The sequence below is a fragment of the Halichoerus grypus genome, chromosome 14 (assembly GCF_964656455.1).
Source record: "Halichoerus grypus chromosome 14, mHalGry1.hap1.1, whole genome shotgun sequence".
Lineage (NCBI taxonomy): Eukaryota > Metazoa > Chordata > Mammalia > Carnivora > Phocidae > Halichoerus > Halichoerus grypus.
Window position 1 is genome coordinate 56,825,860 of NC_135725.1, and position 24,241 is coordinate 56,850,100.

At 41.5% G+C, this 24,241-nt stretch overlaps 1 protein-coding gene across 7 annotated transcripts in view; it reads right to left on the reverse strand.

Annotated features, from left to right (window-relative positions):
- The window catches only part of APTX (aprataxin), a 58,982-nt gene extending 35,940 nt beyond the window's left edge, over positions 1 to 23,042 (reverse strand). For 3 of the 7 annotated variants that reach the window (XM_078061366.1, XM_036065052.2, XM_078061365.1), the window contains exons 1-8: positions 22,959 to 23,018; positions 15,181 to 15,317; positions 13,796 to 13,842; positions 13,273 to 13,575; positions 12,577 to 12,636; positions 11,277 to 11,503; positions 5,193 to 5,296; positions 4,216 to 4,398 (exon numbers count right to left, since the gene is read on the reverse strand). In XM_078061366.1, coding sequence (XP_077917492.1) covers positions 4,244 to 4,398; positions 5,193 to 5,296; positions 11,277 to 11,503; positions 12,577 to 12,636; positions 13,273 to 13,575; positions 13,796 to 13,842; positions 15,181 to 15,313 — 1,029 coding nt within the window. In that variant the 5' untranslated portion in view covers positions 15,314 to 15,317; positions 22,959 to 23,018 and the 3' untranslated portion in view covers positions 4,216 to 4,243. Of the gene's footprint in view, positions 1 to 4,123; positions 4,399 to 5,192; positions 5,297 to 7,804; positions 7,972 to 11,276; positions 11,504 to 12,576; positions 12,637 to 13,272; positions 13,576 to 13,795; positions 13,843 to 15,180; positions 15,318 to 22,958 lie in introns of those variants that run through there. The other 4 variants (XM_078061367.1, XM_036065055.2, XR_013443724.1 and 1 more) reach the window with 4 other exon arrangements.
- Between the last annotated feature and the right edge of the window lie 1,199 nt (positions 23,043 to 24,241).

The following is a 24,241-nucleotide window of genomic DNA, read 5'->3' on the forward strand; positions in this document are numbered from 1 at the left end:
CCTACATAATGCTAATAATGCATCAGAGCACTAATCATCAGTAGACTCTAAAACCCAAAACCCATTCCTTAATGGTAGAGTTTGTTTGCTAAAAAAAATTAAAATAAAATAAAAATAAATGAAAAGACATAGAGTAGATTACTCTAGTTCAGAGAGTCTAATGGAATTTGAGAACCCTTTTCTCCAGCTCTGACTTAAGATCTATAATAAACTATTTAAGGTCTACTCTTCATGCTCTCATATAAAGCATTCACTTGCTCAGCTTCAGGTTCCAGTTCATCTCTGTCATCATATTTACCTTCTCTTTAGGCAACAAAAGAACTCGATTATAAATTTGGCTTCTTGGCTAGAGTTGAAGTAACCACCCATATTTAACCATTGTATTTTAATAAAACTGCTGCCTGGCCTGGATATGATGGGGCTTAGGCAGAAGAGGATAGTCCCTAATTGGAGGAAATACAACTTGGAGTCACAAATATGAGTTATATGAATTTGTTCTATTTTTTCATGCCAGTATGCCCAGTACCTAGAGAAGACTCCATCCAATTGTAACACAATAATAAATCTGGGATAAACAGGCAAAGATCATTTTTTCTAGTGATAATGTAATAATAGCCCACTTGGGAGAGAGGGTGCCATGGGGTCTATATACCTCAACATTTCAGACCTTTTTCTGGCCCCCCAAAATCATTATTCACATTTGCTCATCCAAAAATTCTATTATTCAAGGTCAGAGTAGCCTGGCTGAACAAAAAATGTTAAAATGGTCCAAATTTCCCTTCATTGTATCTCACATATTACACTGTGATATAGTTTTTCCTTGGTTGCAGTTTCTTATCAAATATTCTCATTTTGATTTTAATATCAATATGCTAAACTACATAGCATTGTTGATTAGGTAAAAAATTAAATTGAATGTTTTTGCAATATCTATTTTTAAAAAGTTCACACTGGGCACCTTATCTGAAGTTTAATGTTCTGCAATTCTCAAGGACATTGGCTGAGGCCTCAGTGAAATCTCTGCCTTAGTCAGAGATTACTTATGGAGTCCAGCACAGTTTGGACTGTTAACATACTGTACCCAAGAGGTATTGCCACTCCCACTATCCTGGGATACATTCATGATGCAGCTGATCTATTTATGCAGATGACTGGTTTTAGTAGTGTAGATTCACTGCCTTTTAGATAGCTCATGATAAGTCTGTCAGTCAGGGTTCCTAAACCCCTCAGACCTGCTGAGGATTTCTCTATTTCCCAAGATTCCTGTCTCCATGTGATGGCTAAACTGGAGCCAGAAGCCAGAAGCCCCCAGGATGTGCACATGCCAAAGGGTTGAGGGAGGAGCATGAGATCAAAGGAGAGCATCCCAGGGACATCCTAGAGATGAGGTCTCTCCCCTAGACCTCCATAGTGATCCCAGGCACCTCCTAAAATCCCAGATGCATAGTGATGACCTTTTTCTCCAGAGCAGAGTTTCTTAAGGTGGGGTCCACAGACCCCCAGGGAGTCTATGGAAGCACTTCAAGGGTACATGAGATGTATATATATATATATATATATATATATATATATATACATTATTTTGGGGAGTGAACTTCATGGCCTTCATCATATTTTTAACCTAATCTATGGAGGAATCTTCAGAGCTCTGTGGAAATCTTCAAGTTATAGTTACTGGGATAGAGAGAGGCAGTTAGGTCAATTCTGACACAGCTCAGCCCTGAATCTCTGATATCCAGCCATATGCAGTATATGTGACTAACTACCAGATTCCAGGCTCCAGAAAACATCCCTGAGGCTGCAAGGACTCAGTGACCATCTCAACTACGGTCTGGTCCCTGAAAGGACCATTTGTACCTGGATATCTCAGAGATAGAACCAGAAGAGGAAAAATATATATGCTCTGAGCCTAAGGTTAGCTGAGTTCATCATAGACCCCAGGCCACGCCTCTGAGACTGCCCTCTGAACAGGAGGAGGAGATGGGAATCATTGAAGACGGACAGTCATCAGCTCTAGGCCTTGCCCCTAAAAGCATGGGGCCCAAGGGCCTCCCCCCAATCCCTGTAGAAACAAAGCACCAGTCCCTATAACCAGTCATTCTCCCTTATCTAATGCCCAAGGTCTCCCTGGATCCTGAAATAAAACTGACCCTTCAAAGGGAAGGAAGGCCTGCAACTAGCCCAGAAAGCCAACCAGAAAATGGTGTGTATATCCTCACAGGACAGAGTCTAATCCGGGAGTTTCAGAAATGCAAGGTGCTTTGAAGCCCAGATTTCATTTATATTGTGGTTCTCAAACTTTAGTATGAATAACAGTCATTCTGAATGTTTTTGCTGTTGGTTTTTTGTTTTGTTTTGTTTCATTTTGACAGAGAGAGAGAGTGTGCTCGAGCAGGGGGAGGGGCAGAGGGAGAGGAAGAGACTCCCAAGCAGGTTCCACACTCAGCGCAGAGCCCAACGTGGGGCTCGATCTCACAACCCTGAGATCATGACCCAAGAAAAAATCAAGAGTCAGCCAACTGAGCCACCCAGGCACCCAATGAATGTTTGTTTTATAGTACAGATTCCTATAATAATTGTGATTCAGTAGTTCTGGGGTAGAGCCCAGATATTTACAGGTTGTGAAATGGAACTAGCAATTCTGATCTCAGGCAACCATGGAGTGTACCTTTAGAAAGTATCTAGGGTTTCTAGGGGCTTTAAGGCATCAGATGTGGAAAAGGGGCTTTAAAGGAACTTACAGTCCTCAGATAAATCATTGAAATGCCATGGAGAGCTTCTGGCCAGCACAGGCCAAAGGCCCCTGGGGGGGGTCTATGGCTCCTACTGGTTAGTAATACATTTATATTCTTCAACTAATAGGGAAAATGAATTTGATGCACCAGAACCAAGACCAACTTTGAAGCCCAGCAACCTTTATAGATTATTAAATTTTTATCCTAAAGGGTCATAACAATGGTACCTACCCCATAGAATTACATACAGTGAGAAGTAAATGAGATAATTTGAACAAAGTGTTTAGCATAATGCCCAGACACACAGGAGTTGAGTGTTAGCTGCTGTAATCATTAATTACTGCTAATTATGACTATATCCATGCTCACCAAGAAACCACTGTAGCATCCTGTTTGTGAAAGACTGAGGTCAAATGTGGTCTCTATGGACTGAGGTATTCTCCAGAGAGAAGTTATTATTAAGGGTATTTTTTTTTTTTAACTCAAGAGCAAAAAGAGTCAAATCCTCAAATAGATCACCAATGTAATCAAAAACATTTTAGATTTCCCTTTACCTTCAGTTCTGACATTATCCAAAAATCAACTTGGTCCAACAGTACCATCCAAATTTGTTCTGAGTGAAAAATGAAGCTATGGGATTCTGTGCAACTTTTCAGTCAACAGCGACCTCTGCATGCATCAGAACTAAATCTGTGACTATTACCTGAACTGCCAACAGTTTTCAACTACCTAAGAGAGCTGCCCCAAACAAATAAACTTTAGTTTCAGACGAAAGATCCAAGCAGACCAGCAAGAAGACTTGACAACCAAACCGTGATGAACATTTGGCCAAGTATTTCCTCATCAGCCAGGAACCCCTAATATTAGAAAACTCCATCTCTCCACCCCCTCGTCTAGCCTGTTTCCTTAAAATGAATAAGAACTGGTGAGACACATTTCCTGAAAAGGAAGCATGGGTGGTTTTGGATAGAAAGGAATGAAAGGGACAGAAGCAACTAAGTTTCTCCATGAAGAAAGGAAAGAGAAAGAATATTACAGAATAGATTAAGATCAGAAAACAAGACCAATTAGGGCCTTCAGGATAAATATGAGACCTCTCTAGCTGCTCTGATGAAGAGTACCACAGGTCTCGGGGGAGAAAGGATTAAATGTATGGACAGAAATATATAGCCCACCCTCTTCCATATCTTGCATTAGGTCAGTTTGAACATGGCTTTGCCCCCCATCAGTCAGACCTGACATGGATCCTGGAGCCTGGGGATCAGGCCTATCCCAGCCACCATCACCAGAGAACACATCCATGACAAACCCAAATTCCTAATTCCTAAACTACTTCAAGTCACCCCATATTGTAGCCACTCAGGAACAGAAGAAGCTTTGTTTAAAAAAAAAACAAAAAACATGTTTTAATTCAAGAAATAAAAGTTCACAGGCAATCCAGGACAGGTGCCAGGAATTTGCTCTACACAATCAGCCACACCTGCTGCAAAGGTTCAGGCTCCGTGGAATCACTCTGGCCAGTGCCTCCTGAGATGCTCTTTCAGCTGGGGAATGGAAGGCAGCGACTCCTGGCACTCGTGACAACGCAGGGGCAGCCTCAAGAGCTCAGGCATCCCATCTCGGACACTCACTGTGCCAGCGTCCCGTACCATCTCTATCACAGCTGCAAGCAAAGAAAAAAGTTCAGAGCCCAGCTACTCTGAAAAGCCAATATAAGATACCCCCCAGAAAAGCAAATCTGACTCCAAATAAAAATATGCCAGGTATCCTAAAGCTAGTAAACCTGAGGTTAAACCCACTGTGGGGAAAATGGGCTTGATCAGATTCTAAATCTGAGCAACCTGTTTTTGAAATAATTACATTCCTTTGGGACACACTGTAAGCAAACCATGTTACATGTCACCACAGTGCTTTACTGCTGGTTAGCCCTTGGTCAGTGGTAGCTGCCATCATTAATGTCCCAGCATACTGAAGTTCCACAGTATACACACGGGGAAATGCTCCCTTCCACATACACGCAGCCCTCCCCTCTTAATTAACCACTTGTGACATGAGGCTGCCCCCAAGCTCCTATCCAGCTGATGGCAGAAAAGACAACTGTTCAGAGCTTTCACATCCATGAACTCCAATAATTCTCAGGACAACCTTTAAGTCCCCTGTCATTACAATAAAACATCTTTCTGACTCTGACATAACTTTCTAGGTCCCCCCCAAGAAGGTGGCTCAAAGCAAAGTGGCAATCCAAATAATCCAGTTTCTTTTATTTTTTTATTATTATTTTTTTTAATCCAGTTTCTTTTAATGGGTCTCTCTGTATAGGGACACAAAGTGGTACATCGGCTTTTGAGGCCAGGTAATTATCTAAAGAAACAAGAAAATCAAATATAAGAATAGGAAAAAAAAAAAAGAATAGCTGAGAAAATGAAACAAATGTGAAAACTAAAGAACTCTGTTTACCTTGGGATTCTAGGAAGTATTCTGTATTGAAAGAATTCCAATGTTTTTTGTTTTTAAGGCAAGGAGAATCAAAATCCTGGCTGATCACATGAAGGTGTACATGGCTAGTTGAGAGAGAAGGAAATTGACCATTAAATCCATTAAAAACTATGGCTTAATCAAAATGACAAACAGTAAAAGTATGGGTATATAAAATATTGCTAGTGTTTCCATTTAATCTAATTCATTCAATCATTCACTTAAGAACATTTAATGCTCACTAAGTACCTACTAAAGCCAACCATTATTCTAGCACTGGGAATTTAGCAGTGAACAAAATGAGAAAGGCCTCTGCCCTTATAGAAATTATATTCTAGTAAGGAAAGACAAATTTTAAAAAGAAAACAAATAAACAGGGAGAATTCAAATCATTAACATTGCTAAGGAGGGCGCCTGGGTGGCTCAGTCAGTTGAGCGGCTGCCTTCGGCTCAGGTCATGATCCCAGGGTCCTGGGATTGAGCCCCACATTGGGCTCCCTGCTCAGTGGAGAGCCTGCTTCTCCCTCTCCCTCTGTCTGCCACTCTGCCTACTTGTACTCTCTCTCTCTGTCAAATAAATAAATAAAATATTAAAAAAAACAAAAACAAAAACATTGCTAAGGAAAAACACAAACCAGGGAAATGGGACACAGAGTGCTCAGGGGCTAGAAGTTACCTCTTTAGCTAGAGTGTTCAAGGAAGGCCACTCCCAGGCAGTGATTTGAGCTGAGAAAGCAGTCAGGCAAGCAAAGATCTGGAGAAAGAATGTTTTGGGGAGTGGCAATGCCAAGTGCAAAGACCCTAAGAAAGAACTTGGCGCAACTGAGGAACAGAAAGGTGATAGATAGGGCTGGAATGGTTCGAGCTGAGGAAGAGAGACTAGGTAGGAGTCAGAAAATAAAGAGTCTTACAGGCTGACAAGAGGTCTGCAGTGTATTCTGCTTACATTGTCTCTGATTTGCACTTTTAAAAGATCACTCTGGCTGCCCTGCAGAGAAAGAACTATAAAGAGGGTAACAATAGATACAGAGAGGAGTTAGGAAACTACTGCAGAAATAATCACGCCTTAGATTAGAGCTGTAGTGTTTGGAATATATTTTGCAATAGAACCAATAGGACTTCCTAATGGATTAGATGTGGTTTGGGGGAGGTGCCACTTACAGAGATGGGGAAGCTTAAAGGAAAAGCAGGTTTGGGGCAGAAAACCAGGAGTTCTCTTTTGGACTTGTTAAACCCTTTTTGTATAAATATGACTCTTAGAATCATTAATATTTTCTATCCTCCCAATAAATAATCAAAACCAACCAATACATGCAGGAATCCAAAATGGAATATAGGCAGTATCAAACAAACCTAACAGTATTACAAACGAATAAGGGAACCACACTGAAGGGGCTCAGGAAGAAAATAACTAGTGAAATGAACTTCGGAAAAGAGTAGTTTGGATACTGTAAAGATGGAAAGAACTGTACAGAAATACTGTGAGGAAATGTCTTTCTCACAGGGTTATGGGTTAGCTAGCAATTCTGTAATTGTTTTATGTATATACTAAGACCAAACAGGAAAGTGAATTTATTATAGCTAATGAGAGCCAGATTTTTCACCCTTGGAGAAAGAAATTACAATAAAGGAAAGGGGGAGACAAGAATGATCCGTGTAGAATTGAACTGGAGCCAGAGATACCAGTATGAGCTTGTTTTTTTCCGCACACATACAGAAATAGATAAAGAAATACGGAGGTGTGTGTATCTGTATGGATTAAGATTCACACATGTATTTCCTGGCCCTATCTGCTGAAAGGACCTAGGAGTAAAGACACCCTGGAATCAACCACTTCTCTCAATATAGAAACCTAGTATCCAAGTCTTAGTTTATAAATATCTTTCTTTCTCCAATAAAATGAACTAAATAAAATAAAAAGTTCATTCCAGGGCGAGAACAGGAAAAATACAGGATAAGCCTGGAATATCTTATTCCAGAAAATAAAGAAGTGCTCAAAAAATGTTGGGGCCCTGTCAAATGATTCGGGACCCAACCTAAAGGAGCTTCCAAGGACTAAAGCTAGAACAATTTGAACAACAAAATGAATAATGATAGACTAAATTAAAACCTATAGAATAAAATATCCATGAGTCCACACTGACAAATAACTGAATAAATACATAGTGGGGGAGAAGGGACAACTCTTCCATACAGAAGAATTCTAATTAATAAAAAAAAATCACCATTAGGTAAACACCACAGTAATAACTCTTGCAGGCAAGACCTTCCAATAAATGCTAAAATCCCTGGGCAAAAGTTTGGGGAGAAACAGGATACTAGCATAGTCCCTAACTATTCAAGACATTCATCAATTACAAAGGGAAAAATAGTAACTCAGGAGAAAAACCTGGCAGACATCACCCTAAAAAAATGATCAAGGTTAATATGAGCAATAAGCCATCTCGACATCACATACTCCTTGATATGAATGTACTGAGAAGGACACAACATCACCTCTGTGGTATTGGGGGGGGCGGGGGAAGCATAACCTCAATCTAATCATGAAAAAATATCAGAAAAATCCAAAATGAGAGACATCCTATAAAACCAACCAGTAATCAGGACGCCTGGGTGGCTCGGTCAGTTAGGTGTCTGCCTTAGGCTCGGCTCATGATCCCAGGGTCCTGGGATCGAGTCCCACATCAGGCTCCTTGCTCAGCGGGGAGTCTGCTTCTCCCTCTCCCTCTGTCTGCTGCTCCCCCGCTCATGCTCTCTGTCTCTGACCAATAAGTAAATAAAATCTTTAAAAAAAAAAAAAACAACCACCAGTAATCATCAAAAGTGTCAAGGTCATAAAAACTAGGAAAGGAGAAGGCAGTGTCACAAGTTAGGGGAAACTAAGGAGAGACAACAAATAAATCCAATGCAGGATCCTGGATTAGATCCTGGAGCAGAAAAACATAAAAATAAAAAAATAAAAAATAAAGAAAGGTGAAATTCAAATAAGGTCTAGAGTTTAATTAGTGGTGATATTATGGAAGATCTTTGTTCTGCTTCACACTTTTTTTTATATTTTCTAAACAGAAAATATATTACTTTTATAAGAAAAAAAAATGTTACCCTTTCCTTTCCATACTGTTTATTCAAAATTATAAATAGTGATCATAAAAGGATATGTGACTGGCAAATTACTGCTCATTTTGCTTCCCACCCACACTTGCCACAGCTCTTTTTAACATTCTTAGAACAATAGCATGTATTACATAAAAAAGGTATGGACACCATGATTACTATGTGAAAAGCACTCTGTAGTCAAAGGGCTCTGTTAGTCTGGGCTGTGCAGCACTGGAGAAATAGGATTATGATTATGGGTGACTTTTGCCCTAAATTTTTGAATAAGATTTTAGCAAAAAAATATATACAGTTGATCCTTGAGCTGACCCCCCCACACTATCAAAAACCCAAAAGTGTAATTTTTACTCCCCCCAAAACTACTAATATCCTACTGTTGATCAGAAGCCTCACCAATAACATAAACAGTCCATTAACACATATTTTGTATGCTATATATATTATATACTGAAATCTTGCAATAAAGTAAGGCAGAGAAAAGAAAAAGTTAAGAAAGTCACAATGAAAATACATTTACAGTATTTTACTATATCAAAAAACATCTGCATATAGGTGGACCAGCACAATTCAAACCTATGTTGTTCAAGGATCAACTGCATTTTTTTTTGTTATTTTCCAAAGTGTTCTATTTCTTTTTTTTTAATTTTATTGTTATGTTAATCACCATACATTACATCATTAGTTTTTGATGTAGTGTTCCATGATTCATTGTTTGTGCACACCCAGTGCTCCATGCAGAACGTGTCCTCTTTAATACCCATCACCAGGCTAACCCATCCTCCTACCCCCCTCCCCTCTAGAACCCTCAGTTTGTTTTTCAGAGTCCATCATCTCTCATGGTTCATCTCCCCCTCCGATTTCCCCCCCTTCATTCTTCCCCTCCTATGTTCTTCTTTTTTTTTTTCTTAACATATATTGCATTGTTTGAGAGATAGAGATCTGTGATTCAACAGTCTTGCACAATTCACAGCACTCACCATAGCACATACCCTCCCCAATGTCTATCACCCAGCCACCCCATCCCTCCCACCCCACCCCCCACTCCAGCAACCCTCAGTTTGTTTCCTGAGATTAAGAATTCCTCACATCAGTGAGGTCATAGGATACGTCTTTCTCTGATTGACTTATTTCGCTCAGCGTAACACCCTCCAGTTCCATCCACGTCGCTGCAAATGGCAAGATCTCATTCCTTTTGATGGCTGCATAATATTCCATTGTATATATATATACCACATCTTCTTTATCCATTCATCTGTCGATGGACATCTTGGCTCTTTCCAGTTTGGCTATTGTGGACATTGCTGCTATAAACATCGGGGTGCACGTACCCCTTTGGATCCCTACATTTGTATCTCTGGGGTAAATACCCAGTAGTCAACTGCATTTTTTTTAAATGAGGCCCAACATACATCAACCCTATGACCTAGCAACTTCACTTCCAGGAATTTACCAAAGGGCAAAAAAATGAAATATGTGCATGATATACACAACAACATACATGAATCTCAAAATCATAATGCTAAAAAAGGTCCGACAGAAGAAAAGTACACATTGTATGATTCCACTTATATGAAGCTCTAGAACAGGCAAAACTAACCTATGCAGAAAGAAATCAGAACAACGCTTGAGGGTTGAGGGGAAGATTAATTGAAAAGAAGCGCAGGGGAACTTTTTGGGATATGACAGAAATGTTCTGTATTTTAATCAGAGTGATAGGTACATGGCATAAATGTTTGTCAAAACTGACCAAACTATAAATCTTGTGCATTTTGTTGTATGTAAGTTATGCCTCTATTTTTTTTTTTTTAAGATTTTATTTATTTGACAGAGAAAGACTCAGCGAGAGAGGGAACACAAGCAGAGGGAGTGGGAGAGGGGGAAGCAGGCTTCCCTCTGAGCAGGGAGCCCGATGCAGGGCTCGATCCCAGGACCCTGGGATCATGACCTGAGCCGAAGGCAGCCGCTAATGACCAAGCCACCCAGGCGCCCCAGTGATGCCTCAATTAAAAAAAAAAAAATACTGATGGGGGAAAAAATGTGGCACAAAAATTTCATTTGGTTAAAGTGGCCCATCATATAAGTCATAATTCACTGAATAAAATGTGAAGAATGTTGGGCAGTTAAAAAAAAATAACCAAAAGAAATTCTGACACATGCTACAGCAGAGATGGACCTTGAAGACATGATCCTAAGTGAAATAAGCAGTCACAAAAAGACAGATACTGTATGATTCCACTTATATGAAGCACCTAGAGTAGTCAAATTTATAGAAACAGAAAGTAGAATGATAACTGCCAGGGACTGTAGAGGGGAACGGGATGTAGTTTGGGAAGACGAAAAAGGATCTAGAAGCAAATGATGGTGATGGCTGCACAACAATGTAAATGTACTTAAACGCCAATGAACTGTAATACTTAAAATCGTTAAAATGTTAAATCTTGTTAGGTATATTTTATCACCAAAAAAACAAACAAATACAAGATAAAAACTCCAAAATCCAATTAGTCTGCTTATCTTGTTGCTTAGCTCTAAAGAACTATGGTGATCTGCCTTGCTTGCATTCTTTAAAAAGACTGTTATTCCTTTCTGAATACTTCTGGGTATGAGCCAAAGGCAAACAGGCTCTATATTTTTCTCTCATTTTATTTTAAATCTTAGATCTACTGAGTTGTCACAATAAAAGTCAGTGATGTTTGTCTCCTTCAAAGCAATGGTCCTTAATTGTTTAGGAGTTTATAGATGCTTCTGAAAAATCTGAATAAAAGTCACAGGCACAAAAAATAAAAAGAAAAATCAAGGCAAGTCAGGCATAAGGGTGGAAGTTTCAGCCCACTTCCTTGGAAACATCCCACCCTAGTCCCCTGGGCCTCGGAACTATCAGCACACCCAGGCTGAATCCATCTGTCCACCTAGACAGAACCAGAATGCACTGGCACTACACACGACACTTACCTCATGCTGGGAATGGCATGGTAACCCAAACGGAAGCGGAGTTTGCTGGACCCAGCAAAATCTGTGATCATCTTTTCCCCCACAGTGTGCATGTGTTTAAGGAGCTCAAGGTGTTCCCTGGTCACAGCCTTCAGACTGGAAATGGAAGCCCATGGTAAGACCAGCCAGTGATGACGAGCCTTGGGATATTTATCCTTAATCACCACCACCTGCTCATCTTTGTAAACCTAGCAGAGGGGCATAAGAGAAGGAACAGACATCTACCACACATCTTCTGCATGCCAGGTGCTGTCATATTCACTAACTCACTTAACTCCCAACACAATCTTATGTAAAAGGTTTCAGTATCCCAATTTTGTCAGATGAGAACTGAGACTTGGAACATGTCTTGCACTGTCACAGACTTAACAAAGTGGGAAGTCTAAGATTGTAAACCAGGTCTAGTTGACTCCAGAGTGTGTGTTTTCAATCACCACACTACAAAGAATACACAGAAAATGCATAGTACAAAATAGTTCCTAAGGTTCTGATGTAACATCCCCGCAAGCATTAATTCAAATGCACCCTTCTCCACTCTAACCCAGCAGACCATGTGTCACAATCATGTGTTCCAAGAAGCCCTACCAGATCTGGCCCCTTGTAACCCAGGATGTAATTTAAGAAGAACTCAAAGACTCCTCCCAGGATGACGCCTGACTATTAATCCCAGGCAGCCCAATAACTACAGTCACAATATATTACCTGACACTCCCTTGAAAGAAACCCCACTAAGGTTAACACAACTTCCCTTAATAGCACCCAGAAGTTTAGAAGGAACAAAGAAGAGGGGATATTCATTTAAGGAACTGAGCTTCTCTCCAACCAATTCCAGTTGCTAACTTACTGATAATCGGAAAAGACGCTTGGTTCTCACAAAATAGCCCAATAAAACGAACCTCAGTCAGAAGGACTGATCTCCTTTGCTTTCACTTGTAGTTATGACCTCTGTGGAGTAGTCACTTAAAACATGAAGTGTATTGGGGCGCCTGGGTGGCTCAGTCGTTAAGCATCTGCCTTCGGCTCAGGTCATGATCCCAGGGTCCTGGGATCGAGCCCCGCATCGGGCTCCCTGCTCTGCAGGAAGCCTGTTTCTCCCTCTCCCACTCCCCCTGCTTGTGTTCCCTCTCTCACTGTGTCTCTCTCTGTCAAATAAATAAATAAAATCTTTAAAAAAATAAAATAAAATAAAAATGATGTGGGAGAAATCTATTTAAAAAAAAAAAAAATGAAGTGTATTTCAATGCCAAAATGTTATTCTGACCTGCATTTTGGGATCCTGCATAGAAATTTTCAAGCCTTGACTCCAGTGGCCCAATGATTCCTGAAACAAAAAGGGGCCATAAAAATTGCAAATGTCAATAGTTGTATTTGGCATTAGTTAATATTATATGTCAGCAAAGCCCAACCAAACTTAGCAATGAGATTAGTTTTTAAGAATTAAGCTATACCCCCTTTACTCAATCGTTTGCCTTTATAACCTAAACCGGCTCCATTTTCTTCCTATACAGGATTCAGAGCTGTGTGTCTAGACGAAGGCTGGAGATGCCAGAGTGTCAACTGCATCTTCTTCGCCCTCTCCCACTCCACCTACAGCCTAACTACATTTCCACTTTGACATCAGGATGCGAATCACATGATCTATGAACAGTGTTCCAATGCTAACCTTCTACAGATAAACATATGACTGACCCATTTTAGCAGTTCCATGCTAAGCACACCGCCATTATCTCCCTACCGTCAAGTGGCTTACCTCAGGAATTCAAGAGAAAAGTACATGAAGGGACATTCACCCAAGTGACTGGTGACACAAACAAGTGACTCTTTCATCATGGTTAATAAGCCTTGTCATGGTTAATAACCCCTTATGCGTATCTGGGCTTTACAGTGTACAAAACAATCAAGCAGTCATTATATCTCATTTAATCTCCACATCATCTATCAAGCACACGGCCCTCACCTTTTTGGTAGATGCATCTTTCCCTTTCTTTGAGGGCACAGAGGATTGGCCAGGGTCACTCCCAGGTTCCAGTCCTCTACAGGACTCAGCTTCCTGGGCAGCATCCCTTTCTATAGAATCACTGTTGCCTGACCTCTTTCTCTTCCTGTGTGTTTCTAGGCCAGGGCTCTCTGCCTCTTCCTCAAACTCTACAATATATGGATAAAGTTCATTCACCATGTGGAGAACTTGGCCAGGCTGCAGCTTCACCTCTTGGTCCTTCCCAATTATGACTGAGTCAATGCTGGTGGGATTGACCCCTACCTATAAATAATCAGAAAATAATTACAATGATAGCCATAATACCATTAGCAGCATAGCCACTGCTATGTTAACCACTTACTGCATGCCAGGCACCATGCTTAATGCTCACTCCCCACACGTGACAGAGAAGCTTTTATTGGTTGGCACAAACACTCTAAAATCAACAGCATAAGAAAATCATCAAGTATAAAATGGAAATCCAAATTACAAACATACATACCTGCTTCACCTTGACATATCCTTTGTTACACTCTGCTTTCAACTGTACTGAAAGAGATTTTAAAAAGTTAAACCTAAATGCCACAAAGAACCAAGCACTTGCTCCTATTCTCCTAACAGGACAATGAAGCCTCACTCCAGGAGGCAACTTGACTACGGTTTCCTCAAAGACCTATGAGCAAAATTGCCTGTTATGCAGGTGGCTGGGCTCCAAATCCTTCCATAAAATGTCCACCAGCACACATACTCCCTTAGCTCCTGCTAATATCCCTACGAAGCAGCTTCACAGAATCCCCACAAATCTCGCTATTCCAGAGCCCTTGGCCCACTCAGGATCGCAGACTCTGCAGTCAGGGAAGGGACCCCATTCTCTCACAGACTCTTGGTTCATGATTATATCAGGCTTCCACTATTTAGTAAAACTACGAGATGCTTTCAATAGAAAAAGGCAAAAGATACACTTCTGGAAAAGAGAAGTTCAGCTGGCCTTAGTAGGCAGAGTGATTATTCTAGGAAGAGGATTGCAGGAACAGAACAGTCTGAGCATATGTGGGAAGAAATAACATTAAATACTTGTGTTCAGAGAAGTGAACAAAGTTTCTGGGGGGAGACAGGGTGCACAGACACCACAGCTGCTCTCCAGGAAAGAACAGGCAGAAGACAGGCTGACATACAAGTCCCCACAGTTGCTGTTGTGAAATGGGGACAGAGTGAAAAGCAGTATCTGCTTCTGTATCTCAGACCTAGCCAGCTCAAGTATGGTTTTTTTTTCCCCATTTAGATTAACTCATGTGGAAAAAATCATAATCAGTACTGCAGACTCTAAGCACTGAGAAACTCTATGGGGAACACACATGTGGGGGTCTGGTAGCAGTGAGCATGTCCAGAGTTTACATGTAAAAAAATGAGGTACATGGTAAGGCTTTTTCCTAAGGACGTTCTTTTCATTAAATCCCAGGAAAGGCATTTCAAGAGCTAGATGCCATAGTCTTATAAAAATAACCCCCTCTGTGTGAGGCATTATGTAAAGGATGGAACTATCCCATCACTTCTCAGACATGGTTTCAGGCTGGAGGTCCCAGAATTAACTGTCTCACTGCTCAATGAGGAATCTCCCTGGGCAAAGCAGGGTACAAGATTCAGGTCCACCACCCCACAGTAACAGGATGGAACCTGCCTATTCTCAACACTGAATATTAACCACTTCCAGAGGGTAGAATCTGGGGTGAATGGGTCCCTGGTGTTAGCTAAAAGAGCTCAGTTCCTGAGTTTTGTTTATGGCAGACAAAAAGATTCTACCAATAGCATCCAGGAAATGTGCATCTTGGGTTATCATTATCCTGAGGAACAAAACACAGTAATCTGCACATTGCTATGACCAAGTACCTTGCTGTCGAGAACATTTCTTGTCAACAATCTTGGTCTCTGGGCCACGCCCAACCATGACTGCTTCCAAATGTGGAAGTTTGATTCGCTGGTGCCGGTTATCCTGTCTCACCAACCAGCACACCCTCATCATTACTCTGAGAGAAAAAAACAGAAGAGAATCACTGGAAAAATTAGCACAAGTCCTCCAGGGCCACACCCCAGCACCACCACATATGCCATCTACCAGTGACTTCACCTAGGTCTCAATTTTCTCACCTGTAAAACATGATGATGACAGGACTCATGAGGCTGTTGTGAAAATTAAATAAGATAATGTATATATTTACCTCTGTGCCTAAATCAGGCTAAGCAATCAAATATTATGTTTATTGATATACTCTATGTGCTGACCATTAGCCTACACACTGAGGATAAAAGAATAATTAAACATTGTCCCTATCCTTGAGGGGCCTGGAGTATAGGTGGGGCAGATAGACTCATATGTCAATTATTACAATATAATGTGATAAGCACCATAAAAAGGGATTAACCAAATATGGCATTAGCCCAGGGAAAGGAATAACTGACTCTTGTAAGTAATATCAAAAACAGCTTAATGAGGAAGGGATATTTATGCTGAGTTTTAAAGCATGAGAAGGAGTTTGCATGGCAGAGAATTAAGGACATAAGAATAGAGGATGTTCTTCAGTCCACAGGCATCTTTATGTATATTAGGTTTCCCTCCTTAATCATCATATCAATATTAGAACAATACATTTTATTGCCATCTAACAGAAGATTGTCATAATAAATATACAAACCTACAATGTCTAAAGTGTGAATGTGGCCCCTCTGTGCAATACACAAACTGCACAACAGTGAAGGAACTGGTTTTCTTTTGAAAACAACCTTTAGGGGCACCTGGGTGGCTCAACTGATTAAGCATCAACTCTTGATTTCAGCTCAGCTCATGATCTCAGGGCTGTAAGATGGAGCCCTGCATTGGGCTCTGGGCTCAGTGGGGCGTCTGCTTAAGATTCTCTCTCTCTGCCCCTCCCCACCCACCCATCCCAATCACCGCTCCCTCTGCATGCGCACACACACTTTCTCTCTCTAAAATTAATAAATAAATCCTAAAAAAGGAAGGAAGGGAGGGAGGGAGGGAGGAAGGGAGGGAGGAAGGAACGAACGAACAAACGAACGAACGAACAACCTTCATGGCCACATAGGGTATCAGTAGAAGGGAAAGAGACAAGAAATTTGGGAGAAAAAAAAAAGAAAGAAATTTGGGAGAGAGATGAGTCCTGAACAAAGGCAGGGGAAAGGGAATGGAGAGGAAGATCCAGAAAAATTTTGAAGGTAGACTTAATTACTGACTGTATTTGGGGAATGACAAAGGAGTAAAGGGAGACATCAATCAAGACTTCTGATTTGGAAATAGCCATTAACCACAATGAGAAATAAACAAGGAGACATAATTTGAAGTTAAATGGCAGATGAAGAAGGGATGATTTCTGATTGAAACACAATTAGATTAAGATCCACAGGTCAAGGTAGGATATATGGGTAGAAAGCTCAGGGAGAGGAATGGGCAGAATGTATATATTTGAGAGGCATCAACATGTCAGAGAAGGTGAGGCAAAGAGAGAGCATGAGATCACCCAGAGAGGGAGAGCAGGAAATTATGCGCAGAGACAGGACTAGGATCTTTGGGATGCCTCCAGAAACTGACCATTCAAGCCTCTAATACCCTCTGAGAAATGTGCCCTGCAGGCAAGGTAGCACTTATCAGGCCCTCTGCACAAGCTGTGTCCAAAGGGAACAAAAAAGGAACAAGATTTTTAAAAATCAGAGTTTTATTACCATCTGCAAAGAAAGGATAATGCAAAGGAGTGAGCAAATGAGGCTGAAGAGGTGCAAAGTCAAAGAAATTTGATCAGTCAGGAAAGGCTTTGGAAACCACCCAAATGAAAATGCCGAGAAGACTGACAAGGAAGAAAATAAGTGGGAGGGGACATTCCATTTTTTTTTTAAAGATTTTATTTATTTATTTGACAGAGAGATAGGCAGAGAGGCAGGCAGAGGGAGAGGGAGAAGCAGGCTCCCCGCTGAGCAGGGAGCATGATTCGAGGCTCAAACCAACTGAGCCACCCAGGTGCCCTGGGACATTCCATTTTTAAAAGCACAAGTGACAGGGACACCTGGCTGGCTCAGTCCGAAGAGCGCGCAACTCTTGATCTCTGGGTCATTGAGTTCAAGCCCCACACTGGGTGTGGAGATTCTTAAATAAATAAAACTTAAAAAAAAAAAAAAAAGGTACAAGTGACAACACAGACTTCAGCAATAAGCCACAGGTAAGGGGTAGAAAGCAGACCTTATTAGCTGACCCAGAGGAGCTGCCCCAGAGAATCACCAAAAAATTGCAGAGGTACTGAACACTAGGCTGAAAAGTTTAGACTTCACAATCAACAAGAGACAACTGCCAAGTTATTGAGCTGCAGAGCAAAGTGAAACAACAGCTATGTGTAGGCAGGCTGGAGCGGAGAAGTCTAGAGTCAGAGATTAGTCACGAGGCTGTCAACATAATGACCAGAGTGAGGTCCAAAAGTTCAGCAGGTCTTTGTGAAGGAATGGATGCAAGAGCATGAAGAGTCAGCTGCATACCTAAAATCCTGAAACTGGAGCCTCAAATGATGATGATGCTACAGGCAAGTCCCACTTTTAAATGCTATGTGTTCAGAGGGGCATCTGTTTGCACTTGCTGGAAACTGATGAGTGAGCAGGTAATGGACTGAGAAGTGAAGTATGTCTTCATCAGGCCTTGGGAAATAAGTCATGGTGACTGACTACTCACAGTAATAAAAGAAATCTGGAGAGAGCACAATTTGAGAGCAGGGACAGGAAGGAATCTGATGGGCCGCTGAGAGCATGGCTGGCTGTTGCAGGATAATAGGAACTACCCCTCCTGCCCTATACACACACTCATTCCCACCAAAATTCTCAAGTTATGATGTTCCTATTTACTACTTCTTGAGAAACTAAAGCAGTGACTGCACAATGCTCACGCAACTAATGTTAAGCAACATTTTGGCCCATTTTAGCCTCCAGTTCCAATTTCTAGGAATGAAGCATTTTAGAATATGGGGAGTACATAATGATAGATGCTCCTGAATCTTTAAATTGGTCCATCCAATAAAACTCCATAAACTGCAAGTTCTAGGACAGAAGTCAAGCCCATTTTTTGCTTACCAATATATCTCCAACACTTAATACTTGGCATACAAGAACGCAATATATATTGCAAGTGAATCACCAGATGATAATCCTATCCAGATTCTCATCCCTTCCTTCTCTTTCCCCTGCTCCAGTTCCTCTTAAGTGGTCCTTTGCTCCTCTCTTTGGGCAATCCCATCCTCACATCTAGGCAGATAAATCCTAATTCTCTATTTTCTAACTCCCTACTTTTCATTCCAGAGTTGTAGGGATTGGTCAGGAAAAAATTCTGGTTATATCTTAAGGAACCAAAGTGATCTGATAGGCCACACAAGCCCAGCAATCTGATAATGTGGAACAGTGCTGTCCAGTAGAATTTTTTGCAATGATGGAAGTATCGTTAACCTGCATTGTCTAATAACGTAGCCACCATGTGACAATCAAGCATCCAAAATGTAGCTAGTGCAACCAAGGAACTAAAGTTCTTAGATTTTTTTAAACATACATTTAAATAGCTACATGTGGCTGATGGCTACCATGATATCCAACCCAGCCCCAGAAATTTGCCCAACCTGGTAAGTACCAAATTCCTCAGGCTTGAGGTTAAGACCCTCATACTCTACCCCCACAAAGGTTACTTATGTCACCTCCTACTTCCTTTCATAGAACTAGCCCACCCTTCCCTTCCCCCAGACTCACATACGTTTATTCTTACACACAAATACATCCCTCAGGTATGATGTACTGAGTCACATCTCCCAAGTAAGTCATTCTTAATATGATCTCCTGGCATTGGATTATACCGTTTCCTCCTTCCTAGAATCCCAAATCCTTCTCAATTCCCAAGTCCCACCTCCTCCAGGGAGGCCTTCACTGAACTATCTTGTCTTCTCTACATCTTGCCATAGGGTGTGGTCAATTTATCTTCACAGTTCTCTGAAAATTAAATGTGGATGTAATTCTACTCTCCAAATGAGATTATAATCTCCTTATATACAGCCTGCATCACTACCCATCCATACAGAAAACTCAGGTCTCTAGAAGATTATGGCCCTGGGCTAGGCCTGGCCTTATACTTCTCAATATCCTCTGGTGTTTGGCATACCTTTATCTAGTGCATACTATCTGCTAGGCACTTCTTAAATGTCTTACTTTTATTATCTCATTTAATTTTCCCAGCAACTCTCATTCTAAGGAAAAGAAAATTTAAGGCTTAAGAAAAAATAGGTAACCTATTTTTAGTTTGGCATAACCAATGTGTGCCAGAGATAGGATTTGAATCAATTCTAAAGAACGGGTTCTTAATCACTACACCATATACCTTTTGTCTTCACTCATTTGATCATTCAATTAAAATTACTATGTGCCAGGGCGCCTGGGTGGTGCAGTCAGTTAAGCGTCCGACTCGTGGTTTTGGCTCAGGTTGTGATCTCAGGGTCATGAGATCAAGCCCCACGTCGGGCTCCATGCTCAGCATGCAATCTGCTTGAGATTCTCTCTCTCTCTCTCTACCCCTCCCACTCGTGTGCTCTAAAATAAATAAATAAATCTTTTTAAAGAATTACTACATGTCTACAGTGTGCCTTGTGCTATTCTAGTACTGAGAATAAAGAAATAATACATATCACTCATATAATCCAGGTATAATATATCATGCCTGCCTTCAAAAGGCTCAGTCTTGTGGGGGAGAGAAACACAAAAACATTTATAACAAATATAGTAAGTATAGTGATTGGTCTGTGCAGAGTATCATGGGAGCACAAGGCCGGGGTACCCAACCCAGACATGGAAAAAGGAGATGTCAAGGAAGATTTCCTATAGGAGTCAGACCTAAAATGAGTCCTATATATAAGCCAGATTAACTAGGTGAAGGGTCATCCTAATTAGGTGAGAAGGAAGTGGATAAAGGAAACAGGGAGAAAATTCAAGTCAAAGGGAATAGCAAGGGCAATGCACAAAGAAATAATAGACTGCACATGAAGAAGCAGTTCAGTGTTGCTACAACTTAAAATATGAGGCAGAAAAGAGGCTAGAGACACAGGCACGTCCAGAATAAGCAGAGCCCTGGGTGACTGGCTGAGAAGCTCAAACTTTAGAAGTTCCACTGGATTTTACAATTTAATAAACAATAAAAATTTGCTAAGTGAATGAGAAAAAAGATCAGATGAATGAACAGACAGATACTTAAAGATTATTAAGCAGGACTTTAACACAGATTTGTGTCAAAGATCATTTGGGGGAGGAGGGTACGTGTTACTTCTATCACCTCATGTGAGAAGATACATGGGGAACAGGACTGGAGGCAGGGAAATCAGTCAGAAGGCCATCACATTTCAGATGAAAGATGACGGTGCCTAAAGTAGTTCAAAGGTAGGGATGAAGAACAACACAGATTTGAGAAATATTTAGGGGGTAAAATCATCAGGACATAGTGATCTATGTAATGAGAGCAAGTTCAGGGAAGACAGAGTTCAGTTTCAGGCTTGTGAATTTGAACTGCGGGACTTGCAGGCAGAGCTGTCTAGTAGGGTGGTCAGAGGTGAGGGTGAAAGTTAGAAAAAAGGGTCTGACAACTTTGATTTGGGAGCATGTAGAAGGGAGTTAAAACCAAGCTAGTTGGGGCGCCTCGGTGGCTCAGTTGGTTAAGCAACTGCCTTCGGCTCAGGTCATGATCCTGGAGTCCCGGGATCGAGTCCCGCATCGGACTCCCTGCTCAGCGGGGAGACTGCTTCTCCCTCTGATCCTCCCCCTCTCATGCTCTCTGTCTCCCATTCTCTCTCTGATAAATAAATTTAAAAAAATCTTTAAAAAAAAAAAAAAAAACCAAGCTAGTTGATGTGCTCTCAGGCAGTGTATACAGAACAAAAAGAACAGTGAGCCAAAGTCACAAGCCTTGCAAATACCCAACATTTTAGGGGAGGAAGAAAAAAGACTACCCACAGGAGAAATGTTTGGTGAGAGAGACACATGGAGAAACAGCTAGAATGTAAGCTCCTTACAAGGAGGCACTTTGTCTTCCTAGTCTCTGTATCATAATAAATGTTTGTTAAATAAATTAGCTGAATGTATTATTCTGGAAAGCAAAGCAGTAGAGGAGTGAGAGTTTCAAAAGCAGCAAAGGTGACTAAAAAATGTCAATCTGGTTTGATAATTACTGTAACTTTAAGGTTAAAATTTCAGGGGAATGATAGGTCTCAAAGGGAGACTGAAGAAAGGAGTGAAAGGTGAGGATATGGAGATAGAATTTAGAATACTCTTTAAAATAGTTTGAATAAAAAGGGAAATAGAGTTACTGGATGACAGCTAAAGGAAGGATGGATCACTAAGACTTCCTTTCTTTCTAGCTTGGTAGGTTAGGGGGCAGGTGACCAGGAATCTGAGAAATTTGACATGTTTATACAAAACTAGGACATAGGGGCAGAAAAGACAAATGAAAACAAGGTCTCATAGATGAAAATATAAAAGGTAAGATGCAAAGACACAGGGATTCGCTTTTATCAGAGCAGAGTGAAAGAAAGGTAAAAAGCGCATAAGTCTAAGACTTTTTTTAAGAAGGGAAAGCAGGGGCAAAAATTTGAGGGAAAGCACATCTGATGACCTCAATCCACTCCATAAAATAGTAGGTAGGAGTGAGGTGTTTGGGAGCTTAATGAACAGTTGAAAAAAATCAATGTAATACAGTGGATAACATCCGGGCCTCTTAAGTTCAACTGCTTGAGTTCAAATCATGGCTCGGTAACCTACCCACTGTGTGATTTGACGCCAATCATTTAACCTAAGCTTTTAATTCTTTAGCTGTAAAACAACATTAAGAATTGCTCTACAACACAGGGTTGTCACAAGGACTGAATGAGGAAGTATGCAAAGCTCAGTGTCTGGCAAAAAGTAAGTATTCAACACTATTATCACTGGTTAACAGTGAAAACAAGATAAAAGCAAGAGCTAAGGACATGTAAAAAGATCATCCCCCATCACTGACTGTGCAACTTAGGTGGAAGGGCACAAGTCTGTATTGTCTCCCTACATGTACAGTCTGGTCTCAAGTATTCTAACAATTCCTAATATGTTAGATTCCCTAAAGACTCTAAACCTGGGTCACACTAATTCCAAATGGAAATTATATCCCTGCTTTTTTGGACCACTATCACTGCCTGCATGAGAAAAAGCTTGCTTCTTCTGGCCCTCCCATTAGGCCTGTTGAGGACGACGTGAAGGCCCCTCCAGTTCCTTTCAGGAAGCGCTTCTAGAGGAAACAATGCCCTTCCTGACAAGCTGAGCCGCCTCCTGGGCTGGACAATACCCTCTCTCTCTAATCTTTTTTTCTGCTTGTGTTGTGACCAAGCTGTGGGGTGAGAGGGGAGGTGAACGAACGTGAGGTGGGGCGGCGACCGAAAAACGGCCCAAGGGAGCTTGGCAAAGTGAGACGCCTAGAGCCCGAGGACGGAGCAAAGCCTGACGGGAAAAAAGCCATAAAAGCATTATTCAAGGAACATGCTTCAAGGGCAGTAATGACCCCGGTCCAGGACCCACAACCACGGTTTTCCACCCGGCCAGCAGAGGAGGTAGGCCGACAACTGCCTTACCTCGAGACCGCGGCGACAGACAAGCGCAAGTCACTCTTCAGAGCCGCACCACTTCCGGCGCTGTGTGATGACGTCACGAGGCCATCCAGGGAGCAACCGGTGATGTCACCAGTGCCCGTCCTAAGATTGGCTGAAAGGGTCTCTCCCAATACCCGGATCGGGAAGCGTCCGCCCCTACTGGTCCCTCTGGGGCCGAGGTCCTAGTGCGGTTTCTGGCAATGATCCCGTGGAGGACTAGCGGAGCTTCTCTCCATCCGAGAGTCTCTTCCCTGTCACCACCTCTCAGTCTGAGTCCGGAGAGACTTCAGGCAGCTGTCCTCTCTGTGGCCGTTTCTGGCAACTGTGCAGTGCCTTGACACTCCGTTAGTAGAAGCTCACTACCTTTAAGGCCATCTTTTCCGCTGTAGAAAGTACCTGCTGTGGCATCGTTTTCCTGCCCTCTTTCAAAACTGCAATCGACTCTCTTTTGTCTGGGGAGAAAGGGCTGGAGGGGCTTGCGGTGGGGAAACCTGATGAAGATTGTTTTAATGCTGTCTTTACTAAATGAACTGGCTGACAGGCAGTTAGGGAGGAGAGAAGCAGCAGGCTGCTGGGATGAGATGGGTTTACCGATTTTTATAGCGATTCCAGGATGTTCCCTAAGAGTCATGTATTGAAATTATTCGAAGGCATTTTGGCAGATGGAACAATTCCTATCTTGTGGGTGAAGGCGTAGTTTATAATTTTTCTCAAACTAAATAAAAACAGCCTTAAAGGAGTCACATTTCTTGCTCAGGATGGAATATATTTCCTTCCACAGAAAAGCAGAGTTAACGGTATGACAGAGATACCAGAGCTATTAAAATAGGGTAGAAGAATCTTCCAGGAAACACAGAAAAGAGACTTCCTCTTTTTAGCAGTGAAGATGCAGGTTTATATTAGGGTCACACCAGGAAGTAAGGGAGCACAGGAAGCATCTTAGCCACACAGCCTTCATGGTGGTGGAATGGGATTCACGGCTACTGGAGGTAAAATTAGGTGGCTCTGGTCACCTGACCAGTTCCCTCAGAATTAAGTTTCTCTTAGCCTCTGCTTCTATCTGACCTGCCTTAGTGTGTCTTGAATTCAAAATTGGATTGGATTATTCTAATTGGATTATTTACCATATATTGTGCAAAATTGGGCAGAGTTTCCATGCCCAGCCTACTAGGTCTAGCCCTTTGTCTATAGCATATTACTGGCCAGAGAAGCAGGGTCACATGGCACAAGGGCATGACAAACACTTAAGACTTTCACAGACCCTA